This window comes from Palaemon carinicauda, chromosome 19 (assembly GCF_036898095.1).
Source record: "Palaemon carinicauda isolate YSFRI2023 chromosome 19, ASM3689809v2, whole genome shotgun sequence".
Lineage (NCBI taxonomy): Eukaryota > Metazoa > Arthropoda > Malacostraca > Decapoda > Palaemonidae > Palaemon > Palaemon carinicauda.
The window spans coordinates 118,989,947-119,006,097 of record NC_090743.1 but is presented as its reverse complement, the minus strand read 5'-3'; the positions used below and the strand labels follow the sequence as shown (position 1 = coordinate 119,006,097).

Sequence of the window (16,151 nt, the reverse complement as noted above, 5' to 3'; positions counted from 1 at the left end):
TCAGAGCCTCCCTTTATTTAGACGACTGGCTGTTAAGAGCCTCCACGAGTCGTCGCTGTCTGGAGAGTCTCAACTGGACTTTGTACTTGATCAAGGAACTGGGTCTATTAGTCAACTTAGAAAAGTCCCAGCTCATTCCCTCCCAATCCATAGTTTACCTGGGAATGGAGATTCGGAGTCAGGCTTTTCGGGCTTTTCCATCGGCCCCAAGGATAAGCCAAGCCCTAGAATGCATCCTGAGCATGCTGAAGAGGAACAGTTGCTCGGTGAGACAGTGGATGAGTCTTACAGGGACCCTGTCATCGTTAGCCCTGTTCGTCGAGTTAGGGAGACTCCACCTCCGCCCTCTCCAATTCCATCTAGCAGCTCATTGGGACAAGGATTTGACGCTCGAAGCAGTCTCTATTCCTGTCACCAAAGAGATGAAGACCACTCTCTTGTGGTGGAAGACCAACATCCTTCTCAAGGAGGGTCTATCGTTAGCGATTCAGACCCCCAATCTTCATCTCTTCTCGGACGCATCAGACTCGGGCTGGGGCGCGACCTTGAACGGACAGGAATGCTCGGGAACATGGAACAAGGAACAGGAAACGCTCCACATCAACTGCAAGGAGCTGCTGGCAGTTCATATGGCCCTAATGAACTTCAAGTCCCTCCTGCTAGGCAAGGTGGTGGAGGTGAACTCCGACAACACCACAGCCTTGGCTTACATCTCCAAGCAGGGAGGGACCCATTCGAGGAAGCTGTACGAGATAGAAAGGGACCTCCTCATTTGATCAAGAAGTCTAAACCTCACTCTAGTAACGAGGTTCATTCAGGGCAACATGAACGTCTCAGCAGATCGCCTAAGCAGAAAAGATCAAGTCATCCCCACGGAATGGACCCTTCACAAGAGCGTGTGCAACAGACTTTGGACCTTGTGGGGTCAGCCTACGATAGATCTGTTTGCCACCTCCATGACCAAGAGGCTTCCTTTGTACTGTTCCCCAGTTCCAGACCCAGCAGCAGTTCACGTGGATGCTTTTCTGCTGAATTGGTCCCATCTCGACCTTTACGCATTCCCACCGTTCAAGATCATCAACAGAGTCATTCAGAAGTTCGTCTCGCACGAAGGGACACGGCTGACGCTGGTTGCTCCCCTTTGGCCTGCAAGAGAATGGTTCACAGAGGTACTACAATGGCTGGTCGACGTTCCCAGGACTCTCCCTCTAAGAGTGGACCTTCTACGTCAACCTCACGTAGACAAGGTACACCCAAACCTCCACGCTCTTCGTCTGACTGCCTTCAGACTGTCGAAAGATTCGCTAGAGCTAGAGGCTTTTCAAAGGAGGCAGCCAGAGCGATTGCCAGAGCAAGGAGGGTATCCACTCGTAGAGTCTACCAATCCAAGTGGGAAGTCTTCCGAAGCTGGTGCAGAGCCAATGCAGTTTCCTCTACCAATACCTCTGTAACCCAAGTAGCTGACTTCCTATTACATCTAAGGAATGAGAGATCCCTTTCGGCTCCTACGATTAAAGGGTACAGAAGTATGTTGGCTTCAGTTCTCCGCCACAGAGGTTTGGATCTTTCTTCCAACAAGGACCTTCAAGACATCCTTAAATCTTTCGAGACTTCTAAAGAACGTCGTTTATCCACTCCAGGCTGGAATCTAGACGTAGTCTTAAGGTTCCTTATGTCTCCTAGGTTCGAACCTCTCCAGTCAGCTTCCTTCAAAGACCTTACCCTCAAGACTCTTTTCCTCGTCTGCCTTGCAACAGCTAAAAGAGTTAGTGAGGTTCACGCCTTCAGCAAGAACATTGGGTTCACATCCGAATCTGCAACATGTTCTTTACAGCTCGGATTTTTAGCTAAGAATGAACTTCCTTCACGTCCTTGGCCTAGATCGTTTGAAATTCCTAGCCTTTCCAACATGGTGGGTAACGAGCTAGAAAGAGTTCTTTGCCCTGTCAGAGCTCTGAAATATTATCTTAATAGGTCAAAACCTATACGAGGACAGTCAGAAGCCTTATGGTGTGCAATCAAGAAACCTTCGATGCCTATGTCCAAAAACGCAGTTTCGTATTATATAAGGCTTCTGATTAGAGAAGCCCATTCTCACATGAAGGATGAAGACCTTGCTTTGCTGAAGGTAAGGACCCACGAAGTGAGAGCCGTAGCCACTTCGATGGCCTTTAATCAGAACCGTTCTCTGCAGAGCATTATGGATGCAACTTATTGGAGGAGCAAGTCAGTGTTTGCATCATTTTATCTTAAAGATGTCCAGTCTCTTTACGAGAACTGCTACACCCTGGGACCATTCGTAGCAGCGAGTGCAGTAGTAGGTGAGGGCTCAGCCACTACATTCCCTTAATCCCATAACCTTTTTTAACCTTTCTCTTGAATGCTTTTATTGTTGTTTTTTGGGTTGTTACGGTAGGCTAAGAAGCCTTCCGCATCCTTTTTTGATTTGGCGGGTGGTCAATTCATTCTTGAGAAGCGCCTGGGTTAGAGGTTGTGTAGAGGTCCTTTAGTATGGGTTGCAGCCCTGTATACTTTAGCACCTTAGAGTTGTTCAGCCTCCTAAGAGGAACGCTGCGCTCAGTAAGGAAGACGAACTTATTAAAGGCAGAGTAATGGTTCAAGTCGACTTCCTTACCAGGTACTTATTATTTCATTGTTATTTTGAATAACTGATTATATGAAATACGGGATACTTAGCTATCTTATAGTCATGTACACTGGTTTTCACCCACCTCCCTGGGTGTGAATCAGCTACATGATTATCGGGTAAGTTTAATATTGAAAAATGTTATTTTCATTAGTAAAATAAATTTTTGAATATACTTACCCGATAATCATGATTTAATTGACCCACCCTTCCTCCCCATAGAGAACCAGTGGACCGAGGAAAAATTGAGGTGGTGTCAACAAGAAGTACTGCAGTACCTGGCCACAGGTGGCGCTGGTGAGTACACCCCCTTCTAGTATAGTGATCGCTGGCGTATCCCTTCCGTAGAATTCTGTCGGGCAACGGAGTTGACAGCTACATGATTATCGGGTAAGTATATTAAAAAATTTATTTTACTAATGAAAATAACATTTTTTAGTTTATAAAACAAGCTGTATTTCTCTTTACGTAAGTACTGTATAGATAACATACTACGCAAGAGACAACAATAAGTTGCGTCATGCTTCTAGAGTAGCGCCGTAGGCTACGAGTCTTGATACGAAAACACCGAAAACTTACAATACGTACAGTTAAGCTGTACTGTAGTAATATTACCGTATATATAATACAGTAATATACACTACAGTATCTGTGAGTATTAGGTTACAGTACAGTATTATTAAATTTTAAATATTTAACTTAGCCGGTGAATATATAATAGCTGCAACTCTGTTGCTCGACAGACACATACATAAAAACTCGCCAGCGATCGCTATACAGGTTGCGGGTGTGCCCACCAGCGCCAACTGTCGGCCAGATACCACTCTCGATGTAAACAAAACCTCAATTTCTTCTCTGTCGACGTGTCGACAAGACGTACTTTACTCGCTGTTGAACCTGGAGTTTTTCCCATCTTATTTGGTGAAGTACTTTATTTTGGTTTGAGCTTTCGCAGTACAGGTGTTTTTCTTCAAATAACTCCTTGAACTCTTTTTTGAATCGGATTAATTGTTGATGACTTAGATCGTTTTTTTTGGAATTTTCCCTTGACTAATTCAAAATGGCTGACCCTTCTCAAGTTCCCAAGTTCAGAAAATGTAATGCTAGGGACTGTCATAGGCGTCTTCCAAAGGCTTCTCTCGACCCTCACACTGTTTGTTCCAATTGTCGGGGTAAAACCTGTCAATTGGAAGATCGGTGAGGAATGCGTGGGCCTTTCGGAATTCGATTTTATCGAATTTGATAAATATACACGCAGACTAGAGAGAGATAGGGTAAGGAGAAGTTCTTCTAGGTCGGTAGATTTTTCCTCTCCACATGCCCCTGAACCTAATCCTTCCCCTGTAGTGGTTGTTCCTAACCCCCCTCCTAGCACTCAGGAACCGTCGATGCAAGACATGATGCGTGCTATTCATGCCTTGGGGGAGAGAGTTGAGGCATTAGCAAGTGACCGAAATCAACTCATGGCGGACGTAAAGGAACTCAAGTGTCAAAGTGCCACGGCGGAAAGTGTTAAAGTGCCTAGTGTTTCTCAAAGTGTTGTGAACAGTGTTGCGCTCGAGGGTTCGTCTGTTCGTGCCTGTCGTCCACCTAGTCCGGGACCTCTTGCAAGCTCCCAAGCCCAGGGGAGAAGCAATGTCGTACGACTCATGGGTTCGAGAGGCCTTGATCAGCGAACAGACGTTCCCTCTATGGTATCAGGCGTATCTCTCCAAGATCGCCCCTACCAACGTAAGACGAGAGAGCCCATTTTTACCTCGTCGTCCGAAGGTGTTTCTCGTAAGAAACCTTGGACCAAGGTCTCCAGACCTTTAAAGCGTAAGTCGGTCCCTTCAGGACAAGTCCAACGTCCCGGTTGTAGCCACTGGGACAGTTCGGACCCGTTGCCGTCATCTGATGACTGCTCGCCGCCTAAGAGAGGCAAAGTTGTGCCGTCTCATTCGCTAGCCCCGTCTGTTACCGCACCTGCTTCCGTAGACCCTAAATGGGAGTTACTGCAAGACATGCAGTCCAAGCTTGCGTCCTTGATGGAGGACTACAATGCTGAGAAGGTTTCCGCCGAACCTACTGGCCATCAGCCATCCAAGCGGTCTGTTGTGCATCCTGTTGACGTTGATGTAGCTTTCTCGCGTCAACCAGTTGGGGTAGTACCTCCACCGATGCGACCCAGTGTGGATTTCCAGCCGCACGTTGACGTTAGGCAACGCACTGATGTGATTGGTGACGTTCAGGACGTTCATCAACCATCAGAGTTGACTTGTTTTGACGCGGTGCGTCAACCTCCGCAACCCGGTATGGTGTTGACTGCACAACCCAGACGGTCTAAACAGTCTCGGGTGGACGCTGTGCGTCCTCGCGCACCTGTGGTTGTTGACAGTTCCCAGACTGTTCAGCAGTTCCAGGACGCTGCGTCCGGCTCCGTCACGTATGCACCAGTGCGACCGGACTCTGCGAGTCAAACGTTGCCTACTCCTTTGCCGTTTTCTCATCAGTTATCGGATGAGGAACTGTCAGATGAGGACGTTGCTGAACCACACCCTGATGATCAACCTTCAGAACTAGATGAGCCTAAAGCAGCTCAACCATCCTTGGACTTTAGAAAAGTCATGGCTGTTTTTAAAGAGTTGTTCCCTGATCACTTTATTTCTGTGGCTCCTCGTTCGCCGCCGTCAGAGTTTGTCTTAGGCGTTCCTACTACCATGCCTGCCTTTACTAAACTCGTTCTCTCTCGCTCATCCAAGAGAGCTTTACGGCTGTTAGGCGATTGGTTAGAGACCAAGAGGAGTTTAGGGAAGACAGCATTTGCCTTCCCCCCATCTAAACTCTCGTCTAGATCGAGCGTCTGGTATGCCACGGGAGAAGTTCTCGGCTTGGGAGTTCCTGCCTCTGCCCAGGGCGACTTCTCAAGTCTTGTAGACTCTCCCCGCCGCCTTGCCATGAGACGCTCGAAGATTTGTTGGTCACCTTCGGACCTGGACCACCTTCTTAAAGGCATATTTAGGGCGTTCGAAGTCTTTAACTTCCTGGACTGGTGTTTAGGAGCCCTGAGTAGGAAAATCTCTTCTGCAGATAAGGATGTTTCCTTACTCATTATGTCCTGCATGGACAAGGCCGTCCGTGATGGGTCCAACGAACTTGCCGCTTCATTCACGTCCGGAGTCCTGAAGAAACGAGAGTCTCTGTGCTCTTTCCTGTCTGCTGGAGTGACGCCATGCCAAAGATCTGAGCTACTCTTTGCGCCCTTGTCTAAGTGCCTGTTTCCTGAAGTCTTGGTTAAGGAAATTGCCTTGTCTTTAGTGCAGAAGGACACCCACGATCTAGTTGCGTCCTCGGCTCGCAAAGCTCCCCCTTTGCCTGCCTTGTCTGCTAGACCTAGGATAGACACTCCAGCGTCTCGGTTTATCCCGCCCTTTCGTGGCAGAGCCTCCAGCAGGGGAGGTGCTCGTGCCGAAGGGAAGAGAGGGAAGAGAAAAGGATCCAAGTCCTCTAAGGGCAGAGTCTGACTGCCCGCAACTTCAGACAGCAGTAGGTGACAGACTCAAGAACTTCTGGCAAGCCTGGGAGAAGAGAGGCGCAGATCAACAATCTGTGAGGTTGCTCAGAGAGGGGTACAAAATCCCTTTTGTACGCAAACCTCCTCTAGCGACGTCCCCCATCGATCTCTCTCCCAGGTACCGAGAGGAAGAAAAGAGACAAGCCCTGAAACTGGAAGTGTCTCTTTTGCTAGAGAAGGGAGCGGTGGTCAAAGTCTCGGACCTTCAATCACCGGGGTTTTACAACCGTCTCTTCCTAGTAGCAAAGAAGACAGGAGGTTGGAGACCGGTGCTAGACGTCAGTGCTCTGAATGTCTTTGTCACAAAGACGAAGTTTACCATGGAGACCACAAAGTCAGTCCTAGCAGCGGTCAGAAAGGAAGACTGGATGGTCTCTCTAGACCTAAGGGACGCCTACTTCCACATCCCCATTCACTCAGACTCCCAACCTTTTCTGAGATTCGTCTTCGACGATGTGGTGTACCAGTTTCGGGCCCTGTGCTTTGGCCTAAGCACAGCTCCTCTCGTGTTTACGAGGCTTATGAGGAATGTGGCAAAATTCCTCCACTTATCGGACATCCGAGCCTCCCTTTATTTGGACTACTGGCTTCTCAGAGCCTCTTCCAGTCATCGCTGTCTGAAGGATCTCAATTGGACTCTAGATCTGACCAAGGAATTGGGACTCCTAGTCAACTTGGAAAAGTCACAGCTGGTCCCATCCCAAACTATTCTGTATTTAGGGTTGGAGGTTCACAGTCAAGTTTTTCGGGCTTTTCCGTCGGCCCCCAGAATAGATCAAGCCCTGCTCTCCATCCAGAAGATGCTGAAGAAAGAACGCTGCTCAGTCAGGCTGTGGAGGAGTCTGGTAGGGACGCTGTCACCCTGGAGCAATTTGTCTCGCTAGGAAGGCTACACCTCCGTCCTCTTCAATTCCATCTGGCTTTTCACTGGAAAAAGGACAAGACACTAGAGGCGGTCTCGATCCCGATTTCCGAAAAGATAAAGTCTTGTCTGACTTGGTGGAAGGACAATATCAGCCTACGAGAGGGTCTTCCCCTGGCAGTTCAGATACCCAACCACGTTCTCTTCTCGGACGCATCGGACTTGGGCTGGGGCGCGACGCTGGACGGTCGGGAATGCTCAGGTCTGTGGAACTCGAGTCAGAGGAGCATGCATATCAACAGCAAGGAGCTTTTGGCGGTTCATCTGCCCTTGATAAGCTTCGAGAATCTCCTTCGAGGCAAGGTGGTGGAGGTAAACTCGGACAACACCACGGCCTTGGCGTACATTTCCAAACAGGGAGGTACCCACTCACTGACTTTGTACGAGATCGCAAGGGACCTGCTCATCTGGTCAAAAGATCGAGGCATCTCCCTAGTAACGAGGTTCATCCAGGGCGACTTGAACGTCCTAGCAGATTGTCTCAGTCGGAAAGGTCAAGTAATTCCAACCGAATGGACCCTCCACAAGGATGTGTGCAAGAGACTTTGGGCGACTTGGGGTCAACCAACCATAGATCTTTTTGCAATCGCTGACCAAGAGGCTTCCAATCTATTGCTCTCCAGTCCCGCCCAGCAGCAATACATATAGATGCCTTCCTCCTAGATTGGTCACATCTAGATCTTTACGCATTCCCACCATTCAAGATTGTCAACAAGGTACTGCAGAAATTCGCCTCTCACGAAGGGACAAGGTTGACGTTGGTTGCTCCCCTCTGGCCCGCGAGAGAATGGTTCACCGAGGTACTTCGATGGCTAGTAGACGTTCCCAGAAGTCTTCCTCTAAGAGTAGACCTTCTACGTCAGCCACACGTAAAGAAGGTACACCAAAGCCTCCACGCTCTTCGTCTGACTGCCTTCAGACTATCGAAAGACTCGAGAGCTAGAGGCTTTTCGAAGGAGGCAGCCAGTGCGATTGCTAGAGCAAGGAGAGCGTCTACCATTAGAGTCTACCAATCGAAGTGGGAAGTCTTCCGAGACTGGTGCAAGTCAGTTTCCGTATCCTCGACCAGTACCTCTGTAGCCCAAATAGCTGATTTTCTCTTATACCTGAGAAAAGTACGATCCCTTTCAGCTCCTACTATCAAGGGCTACAGAAGCATGTTGGCCTCGGTCTTCCGGCATAGAGGCTTAGATCTTTCCAACAATAAAGATCTGCAAGACCTCCTTAAGTCTTTCGAGACCTCTAAGGAGCGTCGTTTGGCTACTCCTGGGTGGAATTTAGACGTGGTCCTAAGATTCCTCATGTCAGACAGGTTTGAGCCTTTACAGTCAGCCTCCCTGAAAGATCTCACTCTTAAGACTCTTTTCCTGGTATGCTTAGCCTTGGCTAAAAGAGTCAGTGAGCTTCATGCCTTCAGCAAGAACATCGGGTTTTCGTCAGAAAAAGCTACTTGTTCTCTGCAGCTTGGTTTCCTAGCCAAAAATGAGCTACCTTCTCGTCCTTGGCCTAAATGTTTCGATATTCCTAGCTTATCGGAGATCGTAGGCAATGAACTAGAAAGAGTCTTATGCCCTGTTAGAGCTCTTAAGTTCTACTTAGCTCGTACTAAACCTTTACGAGGCCAATCTGAAGCGTTATGGTGTTCGGTTAAGAAACCTCCTTGCCTATGTCAAAGAATGCTTTGTCATATTTTATCAGATTGTTAATACGAGAAGCTCATTCACACTTGAGTGAGGAAGACCGATCTTTGCTTAAGGTTAAGACGCACGAGGTTAGAGCTGTAGCAACTTCCGTGGCCTTTAAGCAAAATAGATCTCTGCAAAGTATCATGGACGCAACCTATTGGAGAAGCAAGTCAGTGTTCGCGTCATTTTACTTGAAAGATGTCCAGTCTCTTTACGAGAACTGCTACACACTGGGACCATTCGTAGCAGCGAGTGCAGTAGTGGGTGAGGGCTCAACCACTACAATTCCCTAATTCCATATCCTTTTAATCTGTCTCTTGAAATGTTTTAATGTTGTTTTTATGGGTTGTCCGGAAGGCTAAGAAGCCTTTCGCATCCTGGTTGATTTGGCGGGTGGTCAAAGTCATTTCTTGAGAGCGCCCAGATTAGGGGTTTGATGAGGTCCTGTTGTATGGGTTGCAGCCCTTGATACTTCAGCTCCTGGGGGTCTGTCAGCATCCTAAGAGGATCGCTGGGCTCCGTAAGGAAGACGTACTTACAAGGCAGAGTAATCGTCTAAGTCGACTTCCTTACCAGGTACCTATTTATTTTGGTTTTGTTATATTGATAACTGTCAAAATGAAATAAAAAACTCTTAGCTTATACGATGTAAACATATTTAACTCTGGTCTCTACCCACCTCCTTGGGTGTGAATCAGCTATTATATATTCACCGGCTAAGTTAAATATTTAAAAATGATATTTTAATTATAAAATAAATTTTTGAATATACTTACCTGGTGAATATATAAATTAAAGGACCCTCCCTTCCTCCCCAATAGAGACGCAGTGGGATGAGAAGAAATTGAGGTTTTGTTTACATCGAGAGTGGTATCTGGCCGACAGTTGGCGCTGGTGGGCACACCCGCAACCTGTATAGCGATCGCTGGCGAGTTTTTATGTATGTGTCTGTCGAGCAACAGAGTTGCAGCTATTATATATTCACTGGGTAAGTATATTCAAAAATTTATTTTATAATTAAAATATCATTTTGAACAACTTTTGTTATACAGAACAGTAAGGGGATGATGATGACTCTAAACTTAGCATAATACTGTACTGTAACCTTATTGTGTCCAGTACATGTGTGCAAATGTACTGTACACTGTACATATGATTATAAACCGTTGTAGAAACCAAATTAAAACAATATTAGGCAGTATTTACTGTGTTAATCATCATCTTGGGCACCCGTTCATGGCAAGGAGCAGTAACTTTTTAGGTTGGGAGTTAGCCCACCCTAGTGTAGTATTTATTTGCGAAAATTCGCCTATCGCGCCTGTGTCTGTAACCTAACTACCGTGAATAACGAGGCTTGACTGTATTAAATGACTTGTTGGTCTATACATTCCTTAATCATTTACTTAGCAGTATTACTTTATATTAATTTTCAGGCCTTGCACATATAGAAGAGATGAAGAAGTTTGTTACTGCGGAAAGTACAAGATAAAAGCCAAGGAAGGCCCAATTGTACTTGGCATTTGTTTAGGAATTGCAATATTGACATTTTGGGCTTATTTGATAAGGAGGACATTTGAGAAGTAAGTGCTAATTATGATATGAATTTTAATATCTATCTTATTTTGTTTTTTTTTAATTACTGTAATTGCTTATGACTCATTAACCAAGTCTTTTCGAGGATTCATTAGCCACGTCTTTTTGGCAAAAATTGAGATTCGTTTTGCGTAACTATATATGCTTAAAAAATAAACGTCGATTGCCATATGTTGACGGTGATAACTATGAAATACCATTTACTGTACTATGTTTTCCAAATTCCTTTCGAGACAAATATGTCATTTTATTTAATTGTATTGATACCTTTATGTAATTTTGTAATGTCGAAAACTTTCTCAGGTTTCTTGGAAAGAAAAGAGGTCCATTGAGTTGCGAACCATCAGCAGACAGTTCTCAACATTATGGAGGTGTCATTCATAACCATGAAACTACAAGTGAAATAACTAGCAATGATCATCCAATAGAATTCATAGTTCATTCAAACAGAACTGACCAACGTATCAACACATCCTGTGGCTTACCTCCACGCCAGCCAGAAAATGATACACTTGATGATCATCGTCTGCCACAGACGTCCAGTAATGTGCTCCCTGATCATCAAGGAGTAGCCTTCAATCCTCTCTTTGCCCCTCAAGATTCATCTCTAAGTGTTAATTCTTCTCGTCCTCCAACGCCTTCCGCTCCTTTCTTACCCGCTGAGAATTCCAGTTCCTTAGATCTTCCTCCAGCTTACCATTCTCTGTTTCCTAAACCAACAGATGTTAGTGCACCATCTTCATCATACCCATTGAAATAAAATAATTGGTGGCATTCTAAGAAACAAAGAAATACAGTATACTGGTGCTGTAGAATATAAGAACAGGATGGAACTAGTAAGCAAGAGATGAATAAGGTTATGATTTTTTATTTATTCTTAAAAGTAGCAAATAATATATTAGAGATATACAGATAGGAGAGTCACAGGAAAGGGATTTTGATGAAGGAAAAATCTATTTCTGAGCTCAACCTGTGTCGCTCCGTGAAATGCTCCCTAAAGCACCATTTCAAAGGTATAAATACTGCTAAATATACCAGAGAAAAAAAGTTGCATGGAATGCTAGGAATATATCCAGCTCGCTCACTCCTAAAGGGTGTCGGTATTAAAACTGGGGCGAGTGATACCACTACCAGAGATCCCTTTCCAATTAAACTTCTCCCTCCTCAAAATCCCGTTACTACGAGGTGTCGTTCACGACAGCTAACCCCCCCCCCCCCTCCACCACCACCACTACCTAACCTTCTCCCATCATTCCTTGTTAGCACCCGTGAAATGCTCCTTAAAGCACCATTTCAAAGGTATAAATACTGCTAAATATACCAGAGAAAAAAGTTGCATGGAATGCTAGGAATATATCCAGCTCGCTCACTCCTAAAGGGTGTCGGTATTAAAACTGGGGCGAGTGATACCACTACCAGAGATCCCTTTCCAATTAAACTTCTCCCTCCTCAAAATCCCGTTACTACGAGGTGTCGTTCACAACAGCTAACCCCCCCCCCCCCCCCCCTCCACCACCACCACTACCTAACCTTCTCCCATCATTCCTTGTTAGCACCCGTGAACGTTCGTACGTGTTTTTCGTAGCTCTGTGTTATTTTGTGTTTATGAAGATGTCACAGCTTGAACAACTGGATGACTTACAGGTAATCTGGTGTTTTCTTTGGCTTTAAGAACTACTTCGCTTTTACTGTTTAGTTCTCAATTATCTTTGGCTAAATATTTTAATTCGTTCAAAATGTATTTACAGTATTAAAATGATTTGTTTTAAATTAGTTTGGAGAGCACCTGAGACAGGACCAAAGATAATTCAATGTAGCTTAGGGTTGAGAGATTAAAAGTCCTGTTACGTGTGGATGATCTGTATGTAAAATTTTTAGATTTCTTCAAGTACAAAGTTCAGATTGTTTCCTATATTGTCCACATTTTGTAATGATATTGGGAAAGTTTGTGTCACAGAATGAACTGAGAGACTAAATCTATTGAGAACACTTATAGAGAAATATCGTAATTTGGCAAATAATATCTCTGAATATTGTAGGAAGAAATTTGATACAGTAATATCTTTAATGTATACTGTACATAGCATAAAACTCCGTTCAGAAATAGCTGGATGTATTTATTTTATTTAGCTTTAGAATATAAAAAGAAATATTCAAGTTTGGTTATTGTCAGAGTTTATTTGAGAGCAAGATTTACTTCATTATTTTTATGAATCTTCCGTGATGTTCATATTACTTCTTCTCCAGAAGCCCAGTTTAATCAACTTATCCTCATAAGATTTTTGTTATAACCTTAACAAATAAATGCCCTCTATCATAAGTGGTAGGAAACCAAAGTTATTGATTTAAGGAAAAATAGCTTTCAGTTTCTTCATATATCTGGTAGCGATCGTACACGCTGTCAGATTTCAGATTTTTACAAGATGCGGTGGTTTAAGATGTCTTCCACAATGATTGCTGTGAATGTGCATGGGAATTATTTAAGGATTTAAAGGGTGCTCATGAATTCTAGATGCAAGGGACAGTGACAGTGCCCTATTAAGCAAGACAATGTCCTAGAGACCAACCACATTACATAAGATCAGCACCCAAGCCCCTTCTCCACCCAAGCTAGGACCAAGGAGGGCTAGGCACTGGCTGCTGATGACTCAGCAGATAGACTTATAGGCTCCCTGTAACTCTCCATCCTTAGCTCACAAGGATGGTGAGGTTGCAGCGACCAACGAAACTAACGAGTTTGAGTGGGACTCAAACCCCAGTCTGGCAATCACCAGGCAAGGATGCTACCATCAGGCCACCACAGGGAGATCTATTTCTGCATTCTCTTGTATCATGTCACGAGATATTCTGTGATTTCATTATCTCTGTGAAGACGTGGTCTCACCCTTAGAATTACTAATGGGAAAATATGTTTAAATAATTAATGATAAGGTTAACATTTCTAGCAAGCAGAGGAAAACTAGACTAGTTGATTGTAGTCGGATGACAACTATCCTTTTGTTGATAGTGATCAGCTTCACCAGCTATGGACATCAGTCTTTCCTTTTGTGTAAACTAAAGAATTCTTGTGTATTATCTCTTACTATTGGTAAATTTGGTCCTCCTCAACCTATTGTCAAACCTAACCCAATCTCCCATAGTCATTATAAGTTAATAGTGTTTTACTCAGGGTTCTGAGCATACGCTGCACTCCACAGATTTGAGTGCCTCACAAAGCCTCAAAGTGTTTACATAATTTAATTTTTCTGCTGCTAAACTCTTGCTTCTTCAATTTTAGTCACTAAAATGCCAAGTTAGACTGTGATGCAGAAGACCGAATAAGTTGTTGTTCTGACCCTAGTATCACCTCCTCTTGCTAACATTCTACTTAGCTGATTTTGTACTTGAGGGTGTACCAAGTAGGTGTTTGCAAAACATTATCTTTAAAAAACTTATCTACGGTACTTATAATTTTGTATTTTCAATTACTTTACTAAATAATCTGGAGTCCCATTTTCAAACCCTAATTTAAACGGTTTATTAAAGTAATTTAGACCAGGTTTGTAACCTTAACCTTGTTGTCTTGATTGTACAATACTAAAATTTATTCTCTTTTCTTTAATTGTCCCCCACCTGCAACAGAATGTGGGAGTCAGCAATATGAACATCAAGGGGAGATGAAGAGAAATAATTAGAATTTTAATAATAACATTTCTTATTTTTATTCATACTCACCTGATGTTTATATACATGCCCACCCTCCCCGCTGACTCATAATATCAAGAGGATGGTTAACATCAGCTTCAAAACTGAAAGCTATTTTTCCCAAGGCAACAATCTTGGCTTCCTACTACTTACGGTAGAGGTAGAGAGCTCTGTTCCTCTATTAAGGGCATGTGTTGTTTTAGGACAAAGAAAATGGGAATGTTTTTAAATCTTACAATTAAGTGTTGATAAACTGGGCTTCTGGAGAAGAAGCATTATGAACAGCAGCTGAGTTTAAAAGTAAGAAATTTTATTATTAAAATTCTAATTTTGCTTCATCCTAACAAAACTCAAAGTTTGATTGTAAGTAGGTCATGGACAGTGGCTCCTCAACAACTAGATCTCAGCATTGATAATGTTTCTTCAACTTTGTATGAGTTTTAGAATTTTATGTGTGATTCTCGACAGCCAATTTACTTTTGAGAAACACATTAGGTTTGTGTCTTCTTCATTTGCCCTAAAAATTGGCATATTGAGAAAGTCCTCTTAAGATTTTTGGTGATCAATCTATTCTGGAGAAGTGTTTTAATTCCTTCATTCTACCTTGTTTCGAGTATTGTTCTCCTGTTTGGTCTTCAGCTGCTGATTCTTTTCTTAATTTGTTGGGCAGGAACTTACGGTCTATTAAATTTCTTATTCCTGATCTAGATATTAATCTTTGGAACTGTTGTTCAATTAGTTCATTATGCATGTTGCATAAGATTTTTCATAATTCTTCATGGACAGTTCCATCCTGTTCGTAATATTAGGCATGCAGTTAATGCTGATAGTCAGGCCTTCTCCATCATGAGGCTCAATACTACGCAGTATTTTAGAAGTTTTGTTCCAGCTGTGACCAAATTGTGGAATGACCTTCCCAATCGGGTAGTTGAATCAGTAGAACTTCAAACGTTCAAAATTGCAGAAAATGGTTTTATTTTTATGTTGAACAGGCTGACATAAGTCTTTTTATAGTCTATATATAAATATATCTTTTAATGCTGTTAATGTTTTTTTAAATAATTTATTTTAATTGTTCATTACTTCTTATATCATTAATTTATTCCATTTCCTCATTGGGCTATTTTTCCAACTAGGGTTGTAGCTTGGCTGATAATAATAATAATTGATATGCCGTCCAAGCTCTCACTCTCTTCATATTAAGGATTTGTTTATTTTATTAAACATAGTTGTTCCATATTATTATTAAAGTAGGACTTTATTTCCAAAGTAGTGGCTGGCTTATGACTGGCATTGTAGGTACTGTTTACAGAACCTATAAAGAATAATTTAACTTGCATTTATTTACATTATAGTGACATATTGGAAGCATCCTTGCCTGGCAATCGCAGGACTGGGGTTCAAGTCCCGCTCAAACTCGATAGTTTCTTTAGTGTCTGCAACCTTACAATCCTTGTGAGTTAAGGATGGGGTGTTTCGGAGGAGCCTATAGGTCTACCTGTTGAGTAATCAGCATCCAACGAAAAACGTCTAAAGCGTCGATGGTGCTATGGAGGAATAAAGGTAAGGGGGTGGGGAGGTGTAGGGGTGAGGGGAGGATAGTCGTAGTAGAGGCAGCAGTCGGGTGTTGTTCCAGGGGATGTCGATGAAGGAGAGGTCTTACTGGTGAGGGACCTATGGTCGTGGTTCTATCACGCCCCAGTATTGTATATTCCCTTTTTCTCTGGTATATTTTATGCCTTAGAAATGGTGCTTTAAGGAGCATTTCACGGAGCGACACGGGTCGAGCCCAGAAATAGAAGACTTATTAAGTTTAAAGTACACAATGTCTATACATATCAAATAGATCCATAATATTTTAAAATACTCATAAGAAATATTAAATGGGTGTGTTTTTTAATCAGCCCTCCATATTGTTAATAATTAAAGATATATTTTCATAGAAATATAAGTACTATATTTATTAACTATATTTGAACTACTTTTTGTTATTGAATAGAATATAAATACATTTAATATAATAATATTAACCGATAATTTCAATAACAATTAATCTACTATATCTTT

The 16,151-nt window shown here is 43.2% G+C and overlaps 2 protein-coding genes across 3 annotated transcripts in view; one reads left to right on the top strand and one right to left on the bottom strand.

The window, feature by feature from the left end:
- The window catches only part of LOC137658785 (uncharacterized), a 71,510-nt gene extending 57,799 nt beyond the window's left edge, over positions 1 to 13,711 (top strand). For both annotated transcript variants that reach the window (XM_068393814.1, XM_068393813.1), the window contains exons 7-8: positions 10,241 to 10,387; positions 10,704 to 13,711. In XM_068393814.1, coding sequence (XP_068249915.1) covers positions 10,241 to 10,387; positions 10,704 to 11,160 — 604 coding nt within the window. In that variant the 3' untranslated portion in view covers positions 11,161 to 13,711. The remainder of the gene's footprint in view (positions 1 to 10,240; positions 10,388 to 10,703) is intronic.
- The window catches only part of LOC137658792 (pre-mRNA-splicing factor CWC25 homolog), a 585,361-nt gene that overhangs the window by 478,534 nt on the left and 90,676 nt on the right, over positions 1 to 16,151 (bottom strand). The window lies entirely within an intron of this gene.